At 38.9% G+C, this 23007-nt stretch overlaps 2 protein-coding genes across 2 annotated transcripts in view; one reads left to right on the forward strand and one right to left on the reverse strand.

Moving 5' to 3' along the window:
• Positions 1-19272, forward strand: part of LOC122533755 (neurexin-3-like) — a 30199-nt gene extending 10927 nt beyond the window's left edge. The window contains exon 2 of the mRNA XM_043663773.1: positions 19159-19272. Within this exon, the coding sequence (XP_043519708.1) occupies positions 19159-19266 (108 nt within the window). The 3' untranslated portion in view covers positions 19267-19272. The remainder of the gene's footprint in view (positions 1-19158) is intronic.
• LOC122533756 overlaps positions 1-23007 on the reverse strand; it is an 84595-nt gene that overhangs the window by 58570 nt on the left and 3018 nt on the right. The window lies entirely within an intron of this gene.

Consider the following 23007-nt stretch of genomic DNA (forward strand, 5'->3'; position numbering starts at 1 on the left):
CAAATATTCACATTCTTCTAGCAGGTGTGACAATCAGAGTATAATAGAATAATAGAAGAAATTTCGATACAATTGTCGACGAATTTTGTACGATAAGTGATCAAATACTTTCGCTATATATCGGAGGATATTAACCCTTTGCGCTGGCAACTGGTTCGCGGACCATAACGAGTGACCGAATCGTATACAATAATTCGTCGCTTTCTTTTCCTTTTCTAACTCGTCGGTATTACATCACTGGATAAAAATTATCAAGAAGTAATAAACTTATCGTTCGTTTTGCCTGGGCTACATTTAAATATACTTAAAACAGAGAAGATTTTGCAATTTCGACAAAAAAAACAAAAAATTCTCGACGTGCGTGGCACGTCATTCCAGCGCAAAAGATTAAGATATTGATTTCTCCCTGTAAAATGCAAACAAGATCGATCGTGGTCGTTTCGACTCACAATCGAAAGCGAAACGGATTAGCAAAATTAACGCAGTAATGTCTCGCATAATTAAATTAAATTAACAAGCGTCATCTACGAGAGATAAGCTTCGCACTTGGCTAGCCACTGTTAGAAAAGGAAAGTAACCACCGAAAACGCGGATTTCACGGGGAACGATTCGTCTAATGAAAATATCTGCACTAAAAGTGCCGCGGGTAATAGGCCTGTACTATCACTGTCACTTCTCGGTTCCGTGGATGAACGCGTCCATGATCTATCAACGAGTGCTATGATGGATGGATTTGTAGATTATGTGTGTCGATCAATACACCTCTCGCGGTGTATCGCGCGGTGCGCGAGATTTACGTTCGCGGCAGCTGATAAACGTGTTTGAATTTCTTATATGTATCCGGGACAGTTATGTGGGACGCGTACGCTGTTAACTCGCGTTATAATTATACGTTCGACACATACGAGGCCAATAATTGAAATGTACCGACTCGATGTATCGAGGATTATGATATTCGATTGGATTTCTGCTACGAATCGTCACGTGCCTGTCGTTCTTAGGCTTAACGATTCACGGCCCCCTTTTCAACCTTGACATTTCACGTCGCAGATGGGAAAATCATGACGTTTTAATTGGAACTTCAATGCAGTCCCGTTTCGTTACGATCGTAGCGTAATTATGCATCAAAGAAAATACGTGTAATAATGTAAAGAACGGAGTTCAGCTATAGTTGTATTAAAAATATCGATAATCTTAATGCTCCGCGCTCGGGAAACGTTTTAACATCTACTCTCATCGACTTAATAATTAAGAATTGAGCTCAGACGTTGCAACAATTGAATTTTTTACTTCTTATGGAGGATCGATTAGTTCAATTGGTTAAATTAATCATTTGATTAAAATCGTCTTGTTTAGAATATTACTCAGCAGAATATTAAAGTAGTTTGTAAAATTTTGATAACTATATCCATGAATCTAATTCTTGCCAATTTTAACTGTTTTACGTTACTTTTTTTTTCTAATTACGAACGAAGTGACCTGAAATACAAACATCTAAAAAGATCGACCGAACTACGGAAATAAATTCACGCTTTTTGAATGTCAATCACTGCGTGGAAAGTGGAAAATTGATAAGTATTTTAGAGCTCGAGATAAAACTTTGCCGCCGTGAACATCTCCACTTTCTAACATTTCATTTCGTCCAACGTTTAACGTAAATCGATCGCGCAGAGGTATTTTGGAAAAAGAGAAAGGAATGACATTTATTCCCAGAGATAAAATATTACGATTAAGCACGCAGCTGAGATAACGGAATTAAAGTAAATAGCTGCGTTCCGCGTGACGGATCAAAGTATATTTGAAATCCCGGTGTATTTGTATTTGATTTTACGTTGACAAGTGTGCGGCAGAAACACAGATATCCTGCTAGTGTGAATAATCAGATTATCGTTGGCGCTTGTTTCTCCTGGATCCTTGCTCCACTGGAACTGTATTAGCTTTTCGAGAGCTCTTAACGCGACGCGGCCGGATCTCGAATGCTTTTCCATTTGCTGAATTTTTAATGAGAAGAAAGAGTCGCGCGACCGACGGCGTAGAAAATCTTTTCAAAGGACAGAGTTATTCCGAAAGAAATCCTCGACGAAAGAGCGAAAAGAGTGAAAATCTTTCACTTGCGTTTTTTGGCAAACGACGAGACGAATTTACACTTAGGACATTTTCGAACAACTAGAGCTTGTAGTCGGAATAACAGCAAGTATCGATTATTCGAAGAGGGAACGGAACAAGTTTCTGTGACGCGCTTTTCAAGCACGTTTAAAGAAAAAAGAATACCTTCGCTCGGAGTCAACGAAAATATACGACGGAGGCATTAGTAAAGCCAGCGTGCACGCATTCGTTTCTGCGTAGAATTGAACGACAAGCCGTTTCATTTCGCAACGTATCTGCAACTATCGACGCTTATTTATGAGGTTAATTTAGTACGATATTTTTAACTACAGTTTTTAAATGCAGTTTCGTACGATATATCCAACTAGAATTTAACGTCGTAACGAGCAAGTTACAGTCTATTTTACATTATTCTTTTCGTCAATAATTTTGGTATTAATTTTGTATTTTACAATACGATGCACACATTACCTAGATTATTCCTTATTGTCTGCATGAAACGAGTAAAATTTATATTTCTACTGGCTAGAACTGTGTGCTATATTTTTCCCTTACGATTTCGTTCAAAAAGAAAATCGAGGAAATAACACGAAATAATGAAAGAGGTAATTAACAGCAAAACGAATGTTTCCAGTTATGGAGCGAATGTGGAACGATTTAATTGTTTTCATACTTTTGTATCAAATTGCAATCGCACGAAGAAAATCGATATTCGGCGTTTGATGGCCGACGGTTATTAATGTAAGCGTAAACTTGAATTGTTGTTCCAACGCAGTATATCTTATTTTAATTTCAAATAAAATGTGCTCAACTCGTACGGTACGTACACACGTGCGTTTACCAATTGACATATAGATTTAGAACGCAAATATTCGAAGGCTGACAAACTAGCTTTCCTCGTAAATCTACCGTTGCAACGCGAAACGGCAAGTGCAGCAATTTTAATTCTTGAAAAAACAAAACTATTGTAAAATTTATCATCTTTTTCTACGTTAAGCTATTACAACTATTAATACGAGAAACGTTCGACGCGATTTATGATCATTACGAACGTACGAATCAACGAGGTTTGATCGAAATTGAATTTACTATTTATTATCGGCGGCTTGTAAATTTGAATCATTCTTAATTGTCCCCACTTGCTATTGGGAATTTTTCTCATACTTCTCGACAAATCCTTCGAAATTCTCGGGAAACTCGAAATTTTCAAATTATGAAATACTTTCGAGTCAAAATCCGATTTCTAAATATTTTCAGGTTTTTGCGCACCTGTTCTTTTTTTTACAGATCGTTCCATTTGCAAAAAATTTGTATATCGTTTTAAAATTTGACCGTTTCTCTTCGCAGTGGTTGTATTCCAGTCGAGGATAGTCCTCCGGAGGTATAAAAAATTTCTTCCAATCAGACGTCTTCCGCTGGGCACGATTTTTGGCCAGCCAGATCGATCGAATACTTCGTCCGACGTTAAAGAGCGCTCGAGATCAAAATTTTAGCCCACAGTTTCGCAGTGGAGCTCCGGCGAAAATATAGTCCTTTGAGCCACTTCAATATTTCCCAGCGTCCCCTAGGTCCCTCGTTTTTCGCATCACTTCCCGATAAAATCTATATCCCATTTCGCGATACTTCTCTGAAAACGCGGCTGTTATACGCGATCAGTGCATATTTTATAGGCGCGTTCCTATTGTTTTCAATGGGAGATAATGGCGCGCGGCTGTTTCGCAAAACCTTTATAACTTTACGGGTTCGAGTGTTCGTCGTTTGTCAAAAACCAAAGCTGCATAATGGACCGGGATGATTAATGCCCGTGTTTTCCGACGATGAACTCCAACGGCTTGACCCGTTCGTATTCGGTGTTTTCGCGTGGCTGCTCTCGAGGTTCCTACTTTCCGACGCGTATTTCAATATTCCGGCTGTGTTACCGGAAGATAATCGATCTTTGGTAATTCACTGTTATTTTCTTCCCTGACCGTGTAAAATTAATAACGATCCTCTGCATATTCTTTTTCTTTCTCTCTCTCTCTATCGCACGATTAAACAAAAATTTGAAACAAGATCAGGTTTTGAGAAATATTTGTGTATTTTTTCCTTCTCTTTTAACAAAACAGCTGCAAATTGTTTTAAACAATTCTAGAACCGTTCTCAGCGATTCTTCTTGTGCCGATGTGGATAAAAGTTGAAAGGGAAAGAAGTAAAAAAATTTCTAGTTTCTGCGTAACATTCACTGCGGATGTGTGCAGAATCTTTTTTAAATATTGACTTCCGTGGAAATTGTACGCTTCTGAATAAAGAGTTTCATTTTTTGTGAAAATGCAGGTTACATTGTGAAAATACGTGTAGGAAGGAAAGTTTTAAATGTTTGGCAAAAGCTCTACATATTTTTGCGGTAGACGCATGCATTTACGTAGGAACAAAAAATTTTTCGTTTTCGTTTTCCTCTCGTTAAAATAAAAATTTCCTTTAATTTTTCCGAACAATCTCTAAATAAAATATTTTGTTTTCCATCTAGTTAATATAAGACACAAAGAATAAAACGTTTTTCTATTATATATGATATTAAAAAATAACAATTTTTCGAGCGACTTGTCAAATACACAAAAATATGTCCAGATATACCTGGAAATATGAATAATTAAATTGTAATTAACCACTTGCGCTGGCAACTGATTGCGGACCATAACGAGTGACCAAAACCGTACACAACAATTCGTCGCTTTCTTTTTGAAAGAATACTCGTCGATATGATATCGACTGGATAGAAATTATTGAGAAGTAATAAATTTATTATTTGTTTCGTCTGGGTTATACTTAAATATACTTAAAACTGAGAAAATATTACAATTTTGGAATAAAAAATTCTCGACATACGTGGCACGTCATACCAGCGCAAGAGGTTAAAACTGTAACTTTATCTTGCACCGCGAGAGATCAAATTACCCAGAGGTAAAAGAGCATTTTTAAAAAACGAATATTCTCGAAAAGGAATTTCAAAAGCTTCAACTCACAGTGGAAGCAATCTCACGTTGCTAACACTTACGCGACACCCCGACTTCTCTCAATCGTAAGACGAAGAGAAACGTACATTCCCATTTCTGTCGCATAATCGTCCAAGAGACACTCAATCACGAAAGGCTAATTAAATTCATCAGCGGGGAAGAAATGTCTACCAGTCGATGAAAGTGCTTCCTGCCACAGCCAAATACCACGAAAGGGCGAACTGCCGCGAAAGTTTCACCGCGGCGAGGAAGTTGAAACGGTTTGTCATTATGAAAAGCAATTTCATGCCAATGCAATTACAAACGTGGGGCTCGCTCCGCTCACGGAACCATGTATTTGCGTTTTAATGCGTGCATGCGGCCTTGGCTGCAAAGCGTCCTCGATTTGCATTCGCTCGTCTGTTACGAGCAGTGGTTCGGGACGAGCAAAATCATTGGAACGCCGATGCACTTCTTAATCGATTGCACGTTAACTTTTTGTCTTTTTCCTTTATTTCTACATATGTACGTGTGTGGCGTAACAACAGGGAAGCGACAGATTTTTCTATTGTTTTCTTTTTTTTTTCGAATACCGGCGATATATTTGGCGATTCATTAACGATTATTAACTCGACTTCACGTTCATTGATTCGCGATTTATGATCGAATCGGGTTTCTGGAAATATTTCACAACACGAGAACTCGGGGGATACTCGAGGATAATTCTCGAGAATTTCAACATCTTTTAAATGTAAATTTACCTTATGATACTAATCTAAACTTCATCGAAGAAGTTTAACTGAAGTCTGAATTGGAATTTGCGACGCGATTAATGGAAGTAAAAATGAAAAGTCACAAACGCTAGAGCTTTCTTAGTAATGAATTAAGTTTGTAGGATCATCGACGAAACGTTCCCTCGAGTCACCAATAACGCGTTGCCATTAAATCGAAAAAAGAGCGGCATGTTGGAACGGGAGGGTGCACACAAAGAGGCTCGTAGGCCGACGAATTACGAGCATTGGAGAAACGATGCTCGGTTTTGTCGGTGGTTCGCCGAACAGACCAGGCCGCGGTTGCGACGCGGAAGAGTGGGAATGCTTTCCGCTTCCGGCGAAATTCCCGCCATATTCCCAGAGCGCAGTGCTTCCGGATCTGTGTAATTCACTATCGTCTCTCCTCCCTCCCTTGTTCCCTTCGAGGAATGATCCAAACCCATTCTACGATGACTGACCTGCTCCCTTTTGTGTCAGACACGTATTACACGATCTCAATAAAATACCAACGGAGAATCCTGCTATTCCCCAAGCTATAGCTCGTAAAATTGAAGTTCCCCATTTGGTACACGTTGTTGCAGATATGCACGAAACGAATAGTTAGGCTGCCGGACTATGCTCGAAGGCAAATATTTGCGACGAAGCATTTTCTATTACTTGTTTGACTTATTTTCTGTTAACTCTACACGAACGAAAAGTTTCTGCTCTCTGACGAATTATTCGAAAATAGAAAAAAAAAAGTTTTGTTCCACATGTTTGAGTTATATTTTCACATGGAATTTTTTTTTAGTTCAAATATTATCAGTCACTGTACTAGTGACATATGTACACGCTTACAAGCTCAAGGGATTATTAGACAAAGAGAGCATTAAAATGAATTTTATTTAACAATTTCAACTTTTTTAAATTCGAACTGAAGAACTTGCAGCTATTAGACAGACTATCGGTGTAACATTTCGAATACAATTTAAAATTTAGCTCCATTCAGCTTTAATTATTTTGCTTATCGACACATGGGATTGTTAATTCTGCGATTGTTTTCTGAAACGCATATTCCGTTTGATAATTCTACTTAAACAAGAAAACAAGGAAATTGGTATCTAGATCACTCGAAAAGTTGAAGAGAGATAATTTTAAAAGATTCTGATGACCCACACGAAATCTCTTGGACAGTTAGACGGATCTCTCTGAATGGAAGCACAATGGAAGAGGCTCTAGTCTATCCGAAGTTGGTGATCAATGAGCAGTCATCCAGACAATTAGCAGTCAATCGTGAAGCAGAATCATTAGACTTCCAAAGTCAGTCTTAGAAGCAATCAAGCCTTGAATATTCTCGAGTCAATTCGCTCGCTGCTCCTACAGCACTTAGGCTTTAGTCACTCCGGCGAACAATTAAATGCGAAACTTCTAACATTTAGACAACTGTTAATTAATTGTAATGCGGCTCCTTTGTTGTTTGCCAAGATGAAATGCATCAAAGCCGACATAGTTTTCAACGTCTCCCGGATAATCCGAAATTCTCTCGATTGTTACATTAGCGATAGCTGCTTTTAAGAAGACAAAACTGCCGTTCGCGATGCATTCACGAGAGACGTCTATTTGTTATCATTATTTATTAACGCTTTTCGCGCTGCAGTATTATTACAATTCCCATGAACAATTCCCCGTGAATAATATTCTTTTAAAGGCCTGACTCGGAATCGTTGCAATTCGGGATTGAATTATTTCATTTCAGAATTTTTAACCACGGATTTAATTCCGTAGCTAGAATCCCCCATCGCAAAGAATACGAAATATAAAATAAGATCAAATGATCTGACTGAAGATCAAATAATCAGTCATATGTGATGACCCAACGATTCCATTTGACGATTAAAAGAATGACAGACACTTTCCAAATTATTCGCAAAAAAGAAAAGAGATGTACGTTACAATTTTATAGAATGAAAAGTAGGACAGGGCGGAACTAAAGCCTCAGTTGTTCTCTACGAGAGGCCTTGGTATCTTGACGTGCAAAAATTAGCGCGAGGAGTAGGCACGTTCTTCAATTCTTGAGAAATCGCGCAGTTAATTACGAAATTTCAACAATTTACCAACAACCAGCTGCGAGAAAAAAAAACTGCGAATACACATGCAGGGAAGTGACATAGAATTGCGCGTCGTAAAGATCGTAAAGATCGATCCTCCAGGAGAGGAACGAAGAAGAGAATCGTACCGTGGGAAAGTTCTGGGAAAGGCAAGCAATCGGTGTTTCGGAAACGCGAAGCTGAAATATTTTTTACGACAATTTCGTCGTCTGCTGCTTGGGACAGCAATTTTATGAGTGAAATGCAGTAGGCGAGAGAAAGAAAGAGAGAGAGAGATAGAGAGAGCACGGAGAGAAAATATTTTCTCATCGTCAGATGGTAAATGTTTGCGTTAAAACACACGCGAAATGTCGACGGATGCGGTTGCAAATGCGCTTTGGATATCGATCCAACGAGCTGAAATTGTTGAACAGCGCAAAGCGTGGTGGTCTCTCTCTCTCTCTCTCTCTCTCTCTCACTCGTTCACACAAGCTACGCTCTCTCGGGTTCTCTTACTTCTCTCTGACTCCATCGCGGGTATTTTTCAGCGCCACGAAAGAGCTTCGGTTAATGGTGCTCGTTTTCGTGAAGGTTTTACGACGATTTCGTCAGAGATATTAAATCTTCTGACTAATTATTTTGAAACTACGTTTTACGTGCGAAATTGGTTCGCGTGGAATTTTGTCAGACTCAGTGTTGATATTCCAGTACCTTAAATTAGCGCGATAATTAGGCAAGGCCAGAAATTAAACTGAAAGCTAATTAAAGCGTCTGAATGTTGTTAGGTGATCGACGACAATTTCCATCCACAAAAACAGACAAACAGAGTGAAATATTGGAGAAGATTTAGACAAACAATATTTGCTCTTTTATAATCTACACACTCGAGCTCTATTTGTCAAATACAGAGACGCAAATTACAGCAATGGATCGACATTTTCGGAAGAACGTTTGAACGAGACTTCAGTATGTGTCATATCGCGTAGAGGTCGGTTTCAAGTATCAACAGTTTGAATTAATTCTCTTGCCCCCCGACTATTATCCAGGAAACTGTACTCGTATGTACTTCTCTCACGCAAGAAACATTTCTCACAAAAAGGAGAAAAGAAAAAACGAAATTTAAAAGGGAAATTACACGTCTTCTTCGAGAAATTGGAGATACAGAAATTTCCCTTCAAGATGTCTGTGCAGCTTCATACTTCATACGTGTTCAACTATTCGTTTACCTCGCCATGGCCGTATCTATCAAGAAAATAAAGCTTGACAGCGTGGCGTGTTCTTTCATGAATTATCCCTGCCGAATCGATGAATAATTCAACAACTGTTTACAGAACGGAACTATTTACTCTGACCGAAGTTCACGTGGAAGTTTGAGAAAGTGTTAAGACTGTCTCGTCTCTCGGTTCCTAAGGAGCGAGCGAGCGAACGCGAAGCGAGAGGACGAAAAGCTCGAAAAACGCGGACACGCGACTCGAGAGCGGAGCTCTCCGCACGCTAGTTCCAACTGATTTTAGAATATTTATGACTGCCGAACTACTTCGAGCCGGTGCTCGTCTTTCTCTTCGTTCTTTTTTTTTTTTTTTTTTCTTGTTCCATCGAACGAGAAGCGTCGTCGGTCGAAGCGTGTTATCGTTGTTATCGTCGTGACTTCACAGTCTTCTGCGAACAAGAAGGAAGGAGCGAGATTTCTCGTTCCAGGACCTCTTCGTTTTAACTTGAAGAAGTTTGCCAGAGAGTCAACTTCTGCCTGGGCTTGCGGAAATCGAGCTACTGTTATCCTTGCGCGATAGTTGGCAATTTTCTTTAATAAGCCCCCCTTTCTTCCATTCCCGAACTTCTAATAACATTCCCTTCTCCCTATTAACTCCCAGCGACTTCCACTTGTTCGCCGAACTGCGTGTCTCCAGCGATGAATATAAATATTTCATCTCGACAATTTCACCTGCTCTGTACCGAAATGGATCGACCTTCCAAAAGTATGTATCTCGTTTTATTTCGGCTGCAGCGAACGGCGCATACGTAAGCAGGAAAAGTTGAATAAATCAACGTACATTTTTCTCTCTCTCTTTCTCAAGAGAGAGAGAGAGAGAGAGAGAGAGAGAGAGGTTGCTCGTATGCACGATGGAACAGAAAGAACTGTTTTGCGGGACCGTCAGGAGAATATGTACGGCGCACGGTGTCTAGTCAGACGTCAAAGTAGAGCATTCGGATGGCGGCGAACAGAAAACGGGCTATCCCAAGGTCTGCCCGTTCTTCTCCCCGTTGGAAAAGGAAAGCCGGAAGTTCGACCGTGATATGCCCGGGTTTACCGCGACGCGACGGTCTAGCATAGCATAGCATAGCATAACATAGCATAGCACAGCACAGTATAGTACGTACGAAGAGACGGGGTCGAAGAAAATGTCTGCAAGTGGAAGTCTAGCCTCGACTGCCATCGAGTCTTCTTTCAAACGATACCTTAGACTCTCGGCACCGAGGCCTTTCGTTTCTTACACCCTTAACTCGAGTCTCTCTATCCAGCTTGTTCTTCTTCTTGCCTCTGGCAAGCTGGCTCCCACTCAGCACCGACATAATAGGAATTTAATACCGTAGCTACGGGAGCGAGACGGGAAACGAAGGAGGAGATCTCGACACCGGCAGCGACGCTCCGATTATTTATAAACCATTGATTTCTTCTGCTGCTTGCAGCAGCCATAACGCGCCAGCAAACCCGCCTAGCTTTCTTCCCCACACCTGACACATACACCCATCCTTGTTGCACTTTTATGTATTTCACTTATACAACCAACTTCTTTTTCCCCCAGCTGGTTCAGCTACTTCTTCTTCCTCTTTTTCTTCATTTTCTTCTTCTTCCTGTTACGACGACGACGACGACGACGACGACGACGTTTCGAACGGGAGAGTCGCGAGAATATCTCGAACGTTAAAGATAGGGATGGGATCAAGCCCAATACACGTTTACGCGAGTCCGAATCAAGCTCGATATCCAAGTTTCGTAAAAGTGTCTCGACGCGCAACGTATATGTTCGTTCATTGTGTTCGGTTTTTACAATGTGCTCGTGAACTACACAACGTATTCAATGAATATACGATACAATGTATTCACTTTACGTAAGCTGTACATCGTTCTGTGTATGTTTCACGCGCAATATTTGAATATCACTATTATTATTAGACTTGACATTGTAAATAACGTTTTTTCTAGGTTGAATTTTGCAATTACTTTTTAATTCCGTTCTTGAAGAATTGTTAAGATTTTGCACCATAAATTAACATCATGTAATCCATTGTTAAAATGATGTGACAGTGAAGAGAATAATTGAATATATAATAACGATAAAAATTATCAATACCCTAGATTGTTACGCCGTATAAAAGAAAAATCGTATAACAATTTATTTGGTCTTATTTTAAAGCGTAAAATTTCTACCCTGAAGTTTATTTTTTTTTCAAAGATGTTTTTACATCATGTAGCAAGAGTACCTTTATTCTCGAAAATTCTGAAAATTCAAATGTCTCTAAAGACATTATAAAATTTTTCTCATGACTCGATCCACCATGGTTCAGAAAATTGAAATTTTCTCTTTACAACGATCCCTCAAACCTTGTCGCACGATTTTTGTTCGCCATTTTATTGAACATTAGAACATTAGAGAGAGTTAAATGATGAGATGTTGGGATTGCTTGAATTTCGTCGTTTAACTCTAACGTTCAAAGTTTGATAAAATGACGCGAAAAGATCAGATAGTAAGCTTAAAGGATTCGTTGTAAAGAAAAAAAACTTCAATCTTCAAGACCACAATGGATTTAGTCGTAAGTGAGATATTTTACATACGTGAGAATTTTTCTGTTCTAAAGAAAAGAACACTTTCCCACTTGCTACGTGACATTAAAATATTTCGGAATTCAGAGAAGTTTCGCGCTTTAAAATGAGACAAAATAAATTGTTATATGATTTTCTTCATACAAATTTTTCATTTAAATTAATCGCAGTGCAAAACTGACTCCGCGAAAGCCAGAAACAGTGACGATAAAACACAACGATTTAAAACTTTTTTGAGAAAGCTAAAACACTACGTATTTTCCTTCTTTCACATCCCACCTGCAAATACTCGATAAAATATTACGTTAAAAATTCCATGCGTGTGTTCAGCTTTGCTCATCACTCCAAATAAAAGTAATTTCTGTACTCGGAGTATACTTGGAAAGTGTCAGTGGAAATACATACATCGAAAATCCAACGGCTAAGGATTTGAACGTACTTGCGAGATGCTCGATCCCATCCCTACTTAAAGCAGCTTCAGTGGCCGGGTCCCTGGAGAAATTCGATAAATTTGGTGCCCGGAGCTCACTCTTGCTGCTCGATCGCGTAATTCGACGTGAGAAAGACGACGGCGGTGGAAAAATGAGGAGCGATGCTGATATCGACATTCCGCTGCTAGCTATGTATGTGTGTGCGAAACCTACAGCCGGCGCGGACCTCGCCAGGTATTACAGTTGTAAATTCCGAAATATCCAGCGAGTGCGTCCCGGCCTTTAGAGCGGGTATATATCGAGCTTTAATTTCGTAGATGTAGCGCGCGCGTCTGCGATTTCTTGTTATTTCGAAACCTGGCCAGATTGTGCTCGCGCGAAACTTACAACTGCGCCGCCGCTGCCACCGCCTCAGGTACACGAGCCAGTTACATACATCCGTTTTGTGTGCTCCCGATGATAGATAGTTTGCGAATTATTCACACGGTGAATTATTCGGTAAGGTTTAATTAACTTGTTGCGTTGTCACCGTGATTTAAGATTGGAGAACGTGGCTGCATTTACGTGAATGCATTAAACGTGAAAAATATGGTCGACAGGGGTCAGGAGAAAGACTTTCTGCCATTGTCAAAATCATCGTCCAATTACCAAGTATCGGAACTTCGTGCAAAGACTAAATTCTTCAGGTTCTTTTTTTAGGAAATTTAAAATCAACTTTTCTTTAAAACGACTTTTCTTTCGAGTATCCTTCGACATTTCTAATATCGCAACGAAAGTCGAATGTACACAGGATGCCCAGGCTCTTGATCATTTATTTCAAATAAACAATTTTAAATTTAATTCTGAAGCAATTTTTTTTTTAAAATACGCAACGCGCATTATAAAACTAACATACATTAGGTATATAACACATACAGAGACAGGCAGAAATTCTTGTTACTCCAGTACATAAATCTAATTCTAATCTCGGACAAAAATCGACGTTTACTCGTGAGTTTGCAAAGCCGCAGATTAGCCTACGAAAATCAGCCTACAATTCCTCGAGCGGCGAACAATCGGTCTTTCTTTTCTTTCTTTCTTTCTTTCTTTCTTTTTTTTCCAAAGGATTCACGATCGTTAGCCGGTGCAGAAGTTCCTCACTCTCTTTTCTCAGATCGAGAAAAAAGCCTTGCCCATCGATGATTAAGTCGTCCCCCGAGTTTTATCCTCGGAAGGGTAGGAGGAACGCCGGGAAGACTCAAGCCACCCCACTTCTACTATCTTCGTCCTTCTCCTTCTCGAGCAACCTTCCACTCGTGGAGGGTGGAACGTGGCTTTATCTTCGATCGTACTTTCGCGTCGCTGCGGTCTCGTTTGCGCAAAGTCGAGCGAGATAATCGATACGTCTTCGTCTACTCTCGCCACCTGGAGCAGTCGAGATGCTATTTCTTTCATTCACTCTCCGTCCTTTGTACCCTTTCCGCGCGATTCCTTTTATCGAGTCACCTGCACCGCCTGTCTTCCGATCTCCTGTTTGCTCACCGGTTACGATCGATCCTCCGAATCGGATAATCCGGACAAGTCGCGAAGGAAGTGCATTCTCTTCCGTACCGATGGAACCTCGCCGCGCCACCGTGTATGATAAAGCTTGGCAAGCGATTTTTAAATTTCGATGAGCAACGGTGATCTTTGTTCTACGACGTGCTAGCGTTGACACTCGAGCTTTCGACATCTTAAAATTCGATTGCCAACTTCGAAGCCAAATCGTTGCATACTGTCAGTAGAGCGAACGTGTTTCTCTTCATTTTTGAAAAATATATAAATGTATTTGTTACGATGGTAGACGAGACGAATTTATTAATATACATCTCCTCAGTTACATTTGTGATTTAATAAAATTAGAGGAATTACTTGAATCAACGAGGAGGATCACACATCAGATATAATTCGCAAAATAAAATGTTTCGGAGAAGCTTCCTCGAGCATCGGCAACAAATCACAAATATTAAGCTCCAGCATGTACCGTAAATTTTCTCGAACTCCATGCAAGCTTCGAGATATTCATGCTTCCGGAGGAATACGAGCGTCCTTGTAAAACTACACACTCTCGCAGGCTTTACAAACTTTTATTGTTTATTCTATGCACCGTTATATGAAAGTGTCCCATAAACTTCAGCATGATCGTGAATCAAAGAACTGAACATGTTCGAACGGAAGACTCGTAAGGATGAAAGAGGATACAATTTTTAAAATATTATTTCGCCCTGAGGACATTCGCGGAGATTAAAAATTTCCCAAAAGGAGCTTTGGTCGTGTGAAACTGCACAGATTTGAATAAACGACCGAAAACTCGTCGAAACAGCTGCATTTTTCAAGATTCTACTTTATCTCGTAGACGCGTGTAAATGCTACAAATCTTCCAAAGCGCGAGCTTCGGTCGTGCAAAAATGCGCAAGTTCAAATAAACCACTCGCAAACCGAGTCGAGAAAGCTGCATTTCTCGAAAATTTTATTTTATCAGGAAGATGTTACCGCAGGCTGAAAACCTCTTCCAAGTTCCGAGCTCCGACTGCGCGAAATTGCACGTTTCTCTCTCCTTTTTATTATCGAAACGTAAACTTAATAATCGAGACACGAAGGACCACGACAGGGACATTTCGAAACGTCGTAATTTCGAAATTTACGTTCTCGACGTCCATCGGCCCATAAACCACAAGTATTAAAGCCTTCTCGAGTGAGTCAAGAATTTCCTACGATTCCAAGTGCCGTCCTTTTCGCGCGATAGAAGACTCTTAAACACGTATACACGCGACCTCCGCACTGATTTATAAGTACTCGACTCTTTCCACCTTCGAATGGAATGTCTTTCGAATGCCTGGAGAGGAGGACTCGTTCCGAAAAAAAAGATGACGAACTCTATCGTTCCCTCTATTACAAATATATGTAACGTTATGAAACGCTTCATCAAGCGAACGTGAAAGTCACCACGACTGTGAAAGGTAATTCTCTTTCCAGTTTATTGAAACGGGTGACTCGAGAAATTAGTGACGTTGGTATTTTTAAAGGGCATTCGGAGCCTCGATCGAAAATTTAGTTCTGCTCTTTCTAGATTCCACTGACTAGAATGAGTAATCTTCTCATCGAACTGCAGGTCACGTTTTGCAAATCCTCGACATTTCGAGTCAACAACGCCCGAGTGTTTCCGTATCAGTCAAGTTATACTCGAGACAACGATTCTGAATTCCTTGTAAATGCAGCGACAAGATCTTTCCATCTGTTATTTAATTTAACGCGCGACACGTTATACGGAATTGTCTTTCTAATTCATCAATTGATTAACAGTCCTGACAATTTATTATTAAAGCTAGAGGAGGTTCTTTAATCGTTCTTGGAATTTCAAAGATGACCCGTATAAATGGAACCACATGAACATACGTAAAAGTTTACTTTCACGAAAGTCAAAGTGTTCTCAGATGCACAAATTACAGACTTTAAAAAAAAAAAAAAAAAAAAGAAGAAAACAACAAGAATGTTTAACTTTTGGATTATGTTATTTCAATCTTGGATAATTAAAATTTTAGTTTTTGCAAGTTTCCAGTTAACTTTATTTTTTAAAGACTTTCTGAAAGTTCTACGAAATTAAAAAAGAGGAAACTAGAGTAAATTTGTTCGCGAAAGTTCTGCTAACAACCTAGTTACGTTCTACTAAATTCCAGCTTGCACGGGCCTTCAATTTTGCTTTTTCTAATAACGATACTGATAATAAGTTGCACAGGATCAACGCTCGAGATCGTCGTCTTATAACACAGCCAAGTTGAACGATATTGTAGCATACTAGTTTGAAATTTTATTGAACTACTAGACTCGCTTTTGCTTTCAGCAAAGCAAACAAGATTTTATGAAGCACGATTAGATTAAGAACGATTGACGTAAAATCTGGCACATTTATTGAATCATTCGATATGTATCTTTTAAAAAGCACGTTTTTGAAATACATGAAACGCTCTCGTTTTCGCGGTAATAATAATATCGACTCATGCATAATCAAAATTAGCTCTGTTCGTTCTGGAATTTGTTTTTCTAAGTGATTTTGTCCCCAAAAACGGAATTATTATATTATTCAATACGAAAGTTAAAATTAACTTAATAAAACGATAAATTCATTTTATACCCTTTAAAAATAAAGTTTTATCTATTTTCTTCAAACAAAATGACTGCTACAAAATAGCAATCTCAGTGTTCCAAATATTAATCCTGTTACGACCCTTATTTTAATTTAAACACGTCCAACTATCTTCTTTGATTTCCTACTATTCAAATAAATATAAGAAAAGTGGCTATTAACATACGAATTTTCTTGTTCCAATTTTATATTAGATAGTCGTTCTTTTCAAAATTGGGAAACTTTTTAAAAGTGGAAAAGTTTAAGTGTTTCAAAGGGAGAAATTAATTTCTATTAAGAGAAGGGAAGGAAAGAGAAAGAACGGAGAGAAGAAAAGAGAATAGAGAAAAAGAAGGGGAAAAAAGAAGTAGAAGAGGAGAAAAAAAAAAGACAAATCCAGAGGAGAAAGATAAAAGCAAAAGGAGAAAGGAAATTGAAAGGAAGATTCCAATCATTTGTTCGACGATTTACATAAATGAATTATCACATCTTAGATGAAAGCACGAATTACTTTAACATTTATGAACAAGCGTTCTTTTAATTAAAATCCTCCGTTTTACAAGACGGTCACTTAAATCAAGCTAACATTCATTGTAAATTGATAAATAAAATGAGTCTGTAAAGTCTCGTGAAAAAGAGAAATCATCGAGTAAATGAAGAATATCAGCCTAGCAACAATTAACAGCGTCCTATAATGAGCCAATTAAAATTGTCTCGGACGAGCAGAGATTCTGCGTATTCTATACGTGACGTGAACGAAATATCGCAGTAGTAGCGCAGCGATATTCAGCCAGGATCCAAATCCCAAATTGGAAAAGTTCAAATGCAATTAACAATGGCCGGAGAGTCAAACATAGCGGCGATAAACGCGCGCGCTGTTAATATCGATCTCGATGTCGATTTCCACGCAGGGAATTTATCAGGGTTGGCCTTAATCCGGCGTTTGACTCGGCGATGGAATTCGGCCAAGTATCCTTCTCGTCTGGCGGAAGTTTTACGATTGTCGGTAACGGCGGTTGAATTTCGCAAAACAAAAAGGACCTCCGGATGCTGGTAAGCGGATTCCCAAAATCCCCGTCCCCGGGTAAAGGGGAAAATTGGAATTGGACATTTCATTTTTTTTTTCTCCTTTTTTCTTTCCCTTCTCTTTTTTTTCTTTCTTTCGTTTTTTTTTTTTTTTTTTTTTTTTTTTTTTTTTTTTTTTTACAACGGAATTAAATCGGTCGTACGAAGATGAAAGTTTTTGATAAGCCGCCGCGACACGACGCTGTTATTTCAAATAATCCTTTCGCGAGCACCGCGAAATTGCCTGCACGCGGATTACATTTTCAGAAGCCTGTTACTTTAGGTCCCTTTCATCGTTACGTCATCGACGTAATGCTTCCGCTTGACGAGCTTCGAGTCCGCTTTTGAAAAAGCTATCGTACACACGCCGGAAAGATACGATGGTATACATACAATTTTTGATAAGCTTAACACTGGCCTGGTTTTATAGCCGCTATTGTAACGTGGCTTTCTATAACGCGGCTCGATCGTATTATGTAAGTACTTTTAGTGCGCGTATTATGAAAAATAAAAAAGGAAAGAAAAACTTGGGATTGTAGGAGTGGGATTATCGATCGTCGAGGATATCGCATAAAACGTAACAACGCATTCCCGACAGGCGGCTAGATAATTTATCGAGAGATAAAGTTGATAAATCCTGATTGGTTGCAAGCGAGAATTTACACGTTCGTGCGTTTTTGTAACGTCGTTATTACAAGGCGTGAATTAGAATTATTAAATTTTGGAAACGAAAGACGATAAAGTATCGAAATATCCACTACTTTTGGAGTATGTACGAAAATAATCTTTTGAAAATCTCGCTATGAAAACTTAAGGAGACAGATATCCAGCAAATCACGTAAGGAATAATATATCTTTTAATCCAGTTGATAATCTTGTCCACAAATTGGAAAATTAATAATTGATATTCTTATATAATACCAAGAACGACATAAAGCTAACAATAAGGACGTCTATATCAGCAAATGTATCATTTTTATAATTAACGAAGCCAGCCCGGGAAATTAATTTCTTTTCCTAAAAATAACTCGTTTATTCTCTTGAGAGATTGAACTTTACGGAAAGAATTCACGAAATTATGAAACAATAAATTACAATATTTTACAATTGTTCGAATGCTTCAACTTGAAAGAATACAACCTGTTTCATCACTAGACACGTCAAACACGTATACGACGATAACACGAAGAAACGAGAACGGTCAGGGTGGAAAAGGATTCGCCAAAATCGCATTGTAAGCTCTTTGAAGATAACCCTCCTTCCAACCCAAGATGCGAAGCATGGAAGATCATCGGATAATCTTTTCTTCATGGGATCATATATATCTTTGTTGGATAACATGATACAAAATATGGCGGTGGCATTGACATGAGAAATTTTGTGGGCTTGTATAAAGAGATCCATCTTGGTATTCTGTTGCGAGAAAGATTGTCGCGATTAGAATATCTTGATTCTATGATTCTATAGAGATCTGTATATTATCAGCAAGTGAGGGCGTTACAAATTACATGAAAATATATTATATGAAATTAATTAAAAAACTGACAAAGGGATTAAAAGAAGTTGTTAAAATCACAAATATTTATAGACATTTACTCAAACGAGCCACTATTCTTTTTGTAATCTTCATATCCTCTAAATTGTATCTTTTGAGCGAGAGTGTTACAAATAAAATAATAATCACAAGTTTGATGAAAAAAGAAATCTATCAATCTATCCTTCGAACAATTAAAATCATTAAAATTAAATATCAATCCCTGTTTTTTTCTTTGTTGTTTCAGTGCGGTGGATTCCCATGCGTCGAGAACGTGAAGCGCAAAACGCCGAGGGTAAGTGCGAACAAGGCTTCTGAAATACAGAGTGCTTTCCATCTTATCTTCTGTTCGTAAGGGAAGTAACGAATTGAATATAGTGGCACGTGTGCGTGTGTCGAGGTTGGTATGGAAATTAGATTTTGAAGGTTGTATTCGAGTGGAACGCGATGGGTTCCGTTTCCCTTGTGATCCGCCTTGCAACCTCGTCTTGCTGCGACGCTAGAGCGAGGAAAGAAGCTTCGTGGAACGAATTTGTGGGTATTCAGACGTCTTTCTTATGTAATCAAATTACTCGAATCCAATTAATAGAGTCTCGATAACGCGACGACACGCACGAGACTCGGGCTCGAGACTTCATTCGTTCAGCCGACGCACACCGGGACGCGCGCACTCACACACGTACGTGCACACAAACGTACGTACGTACACGACCACGCGGTCGTAATTAACCGCACATTCGATGCATGTATGCAGAAACCACGCGTTGTTTGCGAATAGCAATTCGGAGCGTACGGGATTGAATGTAACACGGGACACACACACACACACACACACACACAGTGTCGGGAATGCGCACAGTATCGTCCCGTGTGTTCGTCTTACGAGCCTATTACCGAACTTGGCCCTCGCTTGCCCATAGGATTGTTCAATGAGTGATTATGCGGCCGAAAATGAGCAAGATTTGCGGAACACTGGCAAATGATAGCTTACCCGTGACGCTGTAACGTGCTATACGCGATGCAAATTATCCTGACGTTATAGGGGAATTAGACGTCGCAGCCAGCGTTGCGCAGAGCATCATTCGATCTTACGTGATGCCATAGGTGGCAATTTCTTTGCATGTTATTAGACTGCAGATTTTTACAAAGATTTGTACCTTTATGGATGTGATTAAAGAAAGAGATCTTTAGATCTTACTCATTAAAAATTGTAACAAGCTACTCTACTTTGGAAGAGTTTCTTCGTTACAGCTGACTTTGTTCCTTTAACGAGAGAGAAAATTTTCCCAACAATGCAGCAGTTCTCCACTGATTTGATTACAATAGGCAAACAAATAGCAAATACAATCGAATTAGTTAACGAGGTTCTAATTAAACGCATGAAAGGTAATTAATATCACTACCACCTTCCATTATTAAATTACTAAACTAGAATTCTGCTACCATTATGTTTTAGTAACAGGCTCTCCAAAATCAAACACACGCGTATTCCAATTATACGAAACAGGAAAATGGAAACGAAAATTACTATCTACAAGGAATTTAGAATTTACGAAAAAGGAATTTAATCCAAGAATTAAGAAAACTAGTTGTGATCTAATGGAGAATATGAATTTGATTGACAACACATTGAACTTAAAATTATTCTTTCGTAAAAGATTTTTATAGCGGTCCACATTTCTTTTAAATCACTCTCAAGAAATGAACAGACAGATCTATTGATAAAAATAAAAGAAAATACACGACATCAGTAGCGTTTCTGAAATAAAATCAGTAAGTAACTATGAAACGTGTCGGACCAAACGGTAAGGATATTAGAAATAAAGACGAAAATCGTGCAGTAAAGCATAGGCAGGAAATGGATAAGACGGAGTAAAGTAGCAAACGACATGGAAAGAGAAAATCTGAAAACAATGCGCCGCATGTATGTACATACGGTGCAGTGTATACAACTGCATTGCGTCAGATGCATCGTATGCTAGCTCGAGTAACGATACGTCGCTTCGTCGCCTAGCATGCCATTGTGATTGACTCCGAACCAATAATATTACATGTTCTCTCGTCTATTTTCCACCTGACACCAAGCTACTGCCACTCGTTGAGCGGAATTATTTGAAGTATTTCTACCTCTTTCTAGTGCAACGAAATTTCGGAATTCCAGGAAAATTGAATCCGCCATTTTCCCGTCAAGCTTTCTATGTCCCTTGAGTGTGATCTATGTTATTTCTATTCCTTTGACGTGAAACGAAACGTGAAACATTTGTAGACTGTCATTTCTTTACTTTACTGAGCAATTAAACTTTTTGGAAACAAGAGGCGTAATGAGTCATATTGGATATGCTGTCAACCAATTTTGACATTTTTTTCAGTTTGAGATTTAATATGTTTCTGCTGTGTAATTACATTAATTATTCCAGATTTACTATCATCTATCTTTCAAAAATTTCTATATTAGAATCTGCCAAATTATTCAACCACTTGATACCAAAGTATCTCTTTCATCAATCACAATTTAATTTCTGCTTTCTATAAAAAAAAAAATATTATGTTTCAGATATACATACGTACGTCGAGTTCTGACGTTTCAAAAGCACTACAACTAGCTTTAACAGAAATCTAATCATGTATCGATGATATACTGAATAAACCTGTGCAGCATCAATTCATCATGAAACTCTCAATAGACTTGCGTAATTGGTGCACTGGAAAATTGATTGAATACCATTTTCGAAGAAATGTAACCTACACCTGAATTTCTAACTCCTTCGAGATTCCAAACGTTCTAAAAATTTATTTCAACTGCTTGATCTGCTCATAAAATTTTTCGAATGGCGCCACTGCATAGTTATCATATTATACGTATCAAGAAAAATAAAAGACGTTAGTTATAGATTAATTCATTTATTAAAAAAAAAAAATTAATATCCCCGAATTAATATTCCAGTATTCAGAAGCAATCAGTTAAAACATCAATTATTTCGCCCGTATTTTATCCACACACCCTTTCCCTCGGTATAATTGACAATATTAGAGCCAAAGTATTATCTATCTTCATCCATCGCGAGTTAACCGAAATTTACACCGATGTGTATCATAAATTCACGGCGAAGCCCTGTTCCTACGGGCGAACAAGCGAAGAGCAGGAAGAAAGCATCGGCGCCGCGGCGAAAGATCGATCGTTCAGAGAGGATTGCACTCTTTCGAAGGATTCGTACTACGTTGGGTTGTATGGAAAGTGGGCCGCGAGGCAGGCAGAATCGTTAGTAGAAATGAAAACAAATTGCCTGGGTGGGCGGCTTCCGAGAGGGCGAAAGCCGCCGGGCAAAAATGTGATTTGACAAATGGCGTATGATAAAAGCGCGCCACGTTCATTAGGGGAAATGGTCCGCGGCCGGGTAATGCAACTCCCGATCATAAAACTGATGCATTGTAAACACGTTTAGCGTGTTGCATGCCGGGAACATTGTATTTCGGGCCGATATCTTTCACGCGAACCGGGTTACGGTTTCGTACGTCAGTGGCGTCAGTGATGTCTTTTACAACTCTATGTCCTTCGGGTTAAGTACGCTTTTAACCCTTTCACTGTTAAGATTTCAAATTTTCCGAGCACTGTACGTACACGTGCTCCCCGAGAACTTCTCGCTCCGCTGAATACCCTTTTGCAGTTCGCACGACGCGACGTGTAAAACCTTGCACTCTGCTTAAATTATTCACGCATTTTGCTCACCTGCGCAAGCTGATATTCAAATTTTCCTTAGAAATATTCTCGCTCGTCAAATTTTCTTCAGAAGAGACACTGATAAGACAAGTTTCATCCTGAAGGTTGTTGATGTTAATTGATCTACAGGGATGAGAGGAAAGTGAATCAGAAGAGGATGTTAGAATGATCAAAGATTGATTTGTTAAAAGAATGACGTATCTAAAAAATTGTAAACTTTGAAATATTCGTGAGTTTGAATTACTGGAACTATCAAATCATAATTCGAAATCGCAGAAAAGAACTGAAAGCTTTAATAGCATCGAGAGAAAAAGACGAATGGTAAATCGGGAAATTAGCATGAAACAAACTACACAAACCGGAACTCGGATTGTTCAC

This window comes from Frieseomelitta varia, unplaced genomic scaffold (assembly GCF_011392965.1).
Source record: "Frieseomelitta varia isolate USP_RPSP 00005682 unplaced genomic scaffold, Fvar_1.2 scaffold_551, whole genome shotgun sequence".
NCBI lineage: Eukaryota > Metazoa > Arthropoda > Insecta > Hymenoptera > Apidae > Frieseomelitta > Frieseomelitta varia.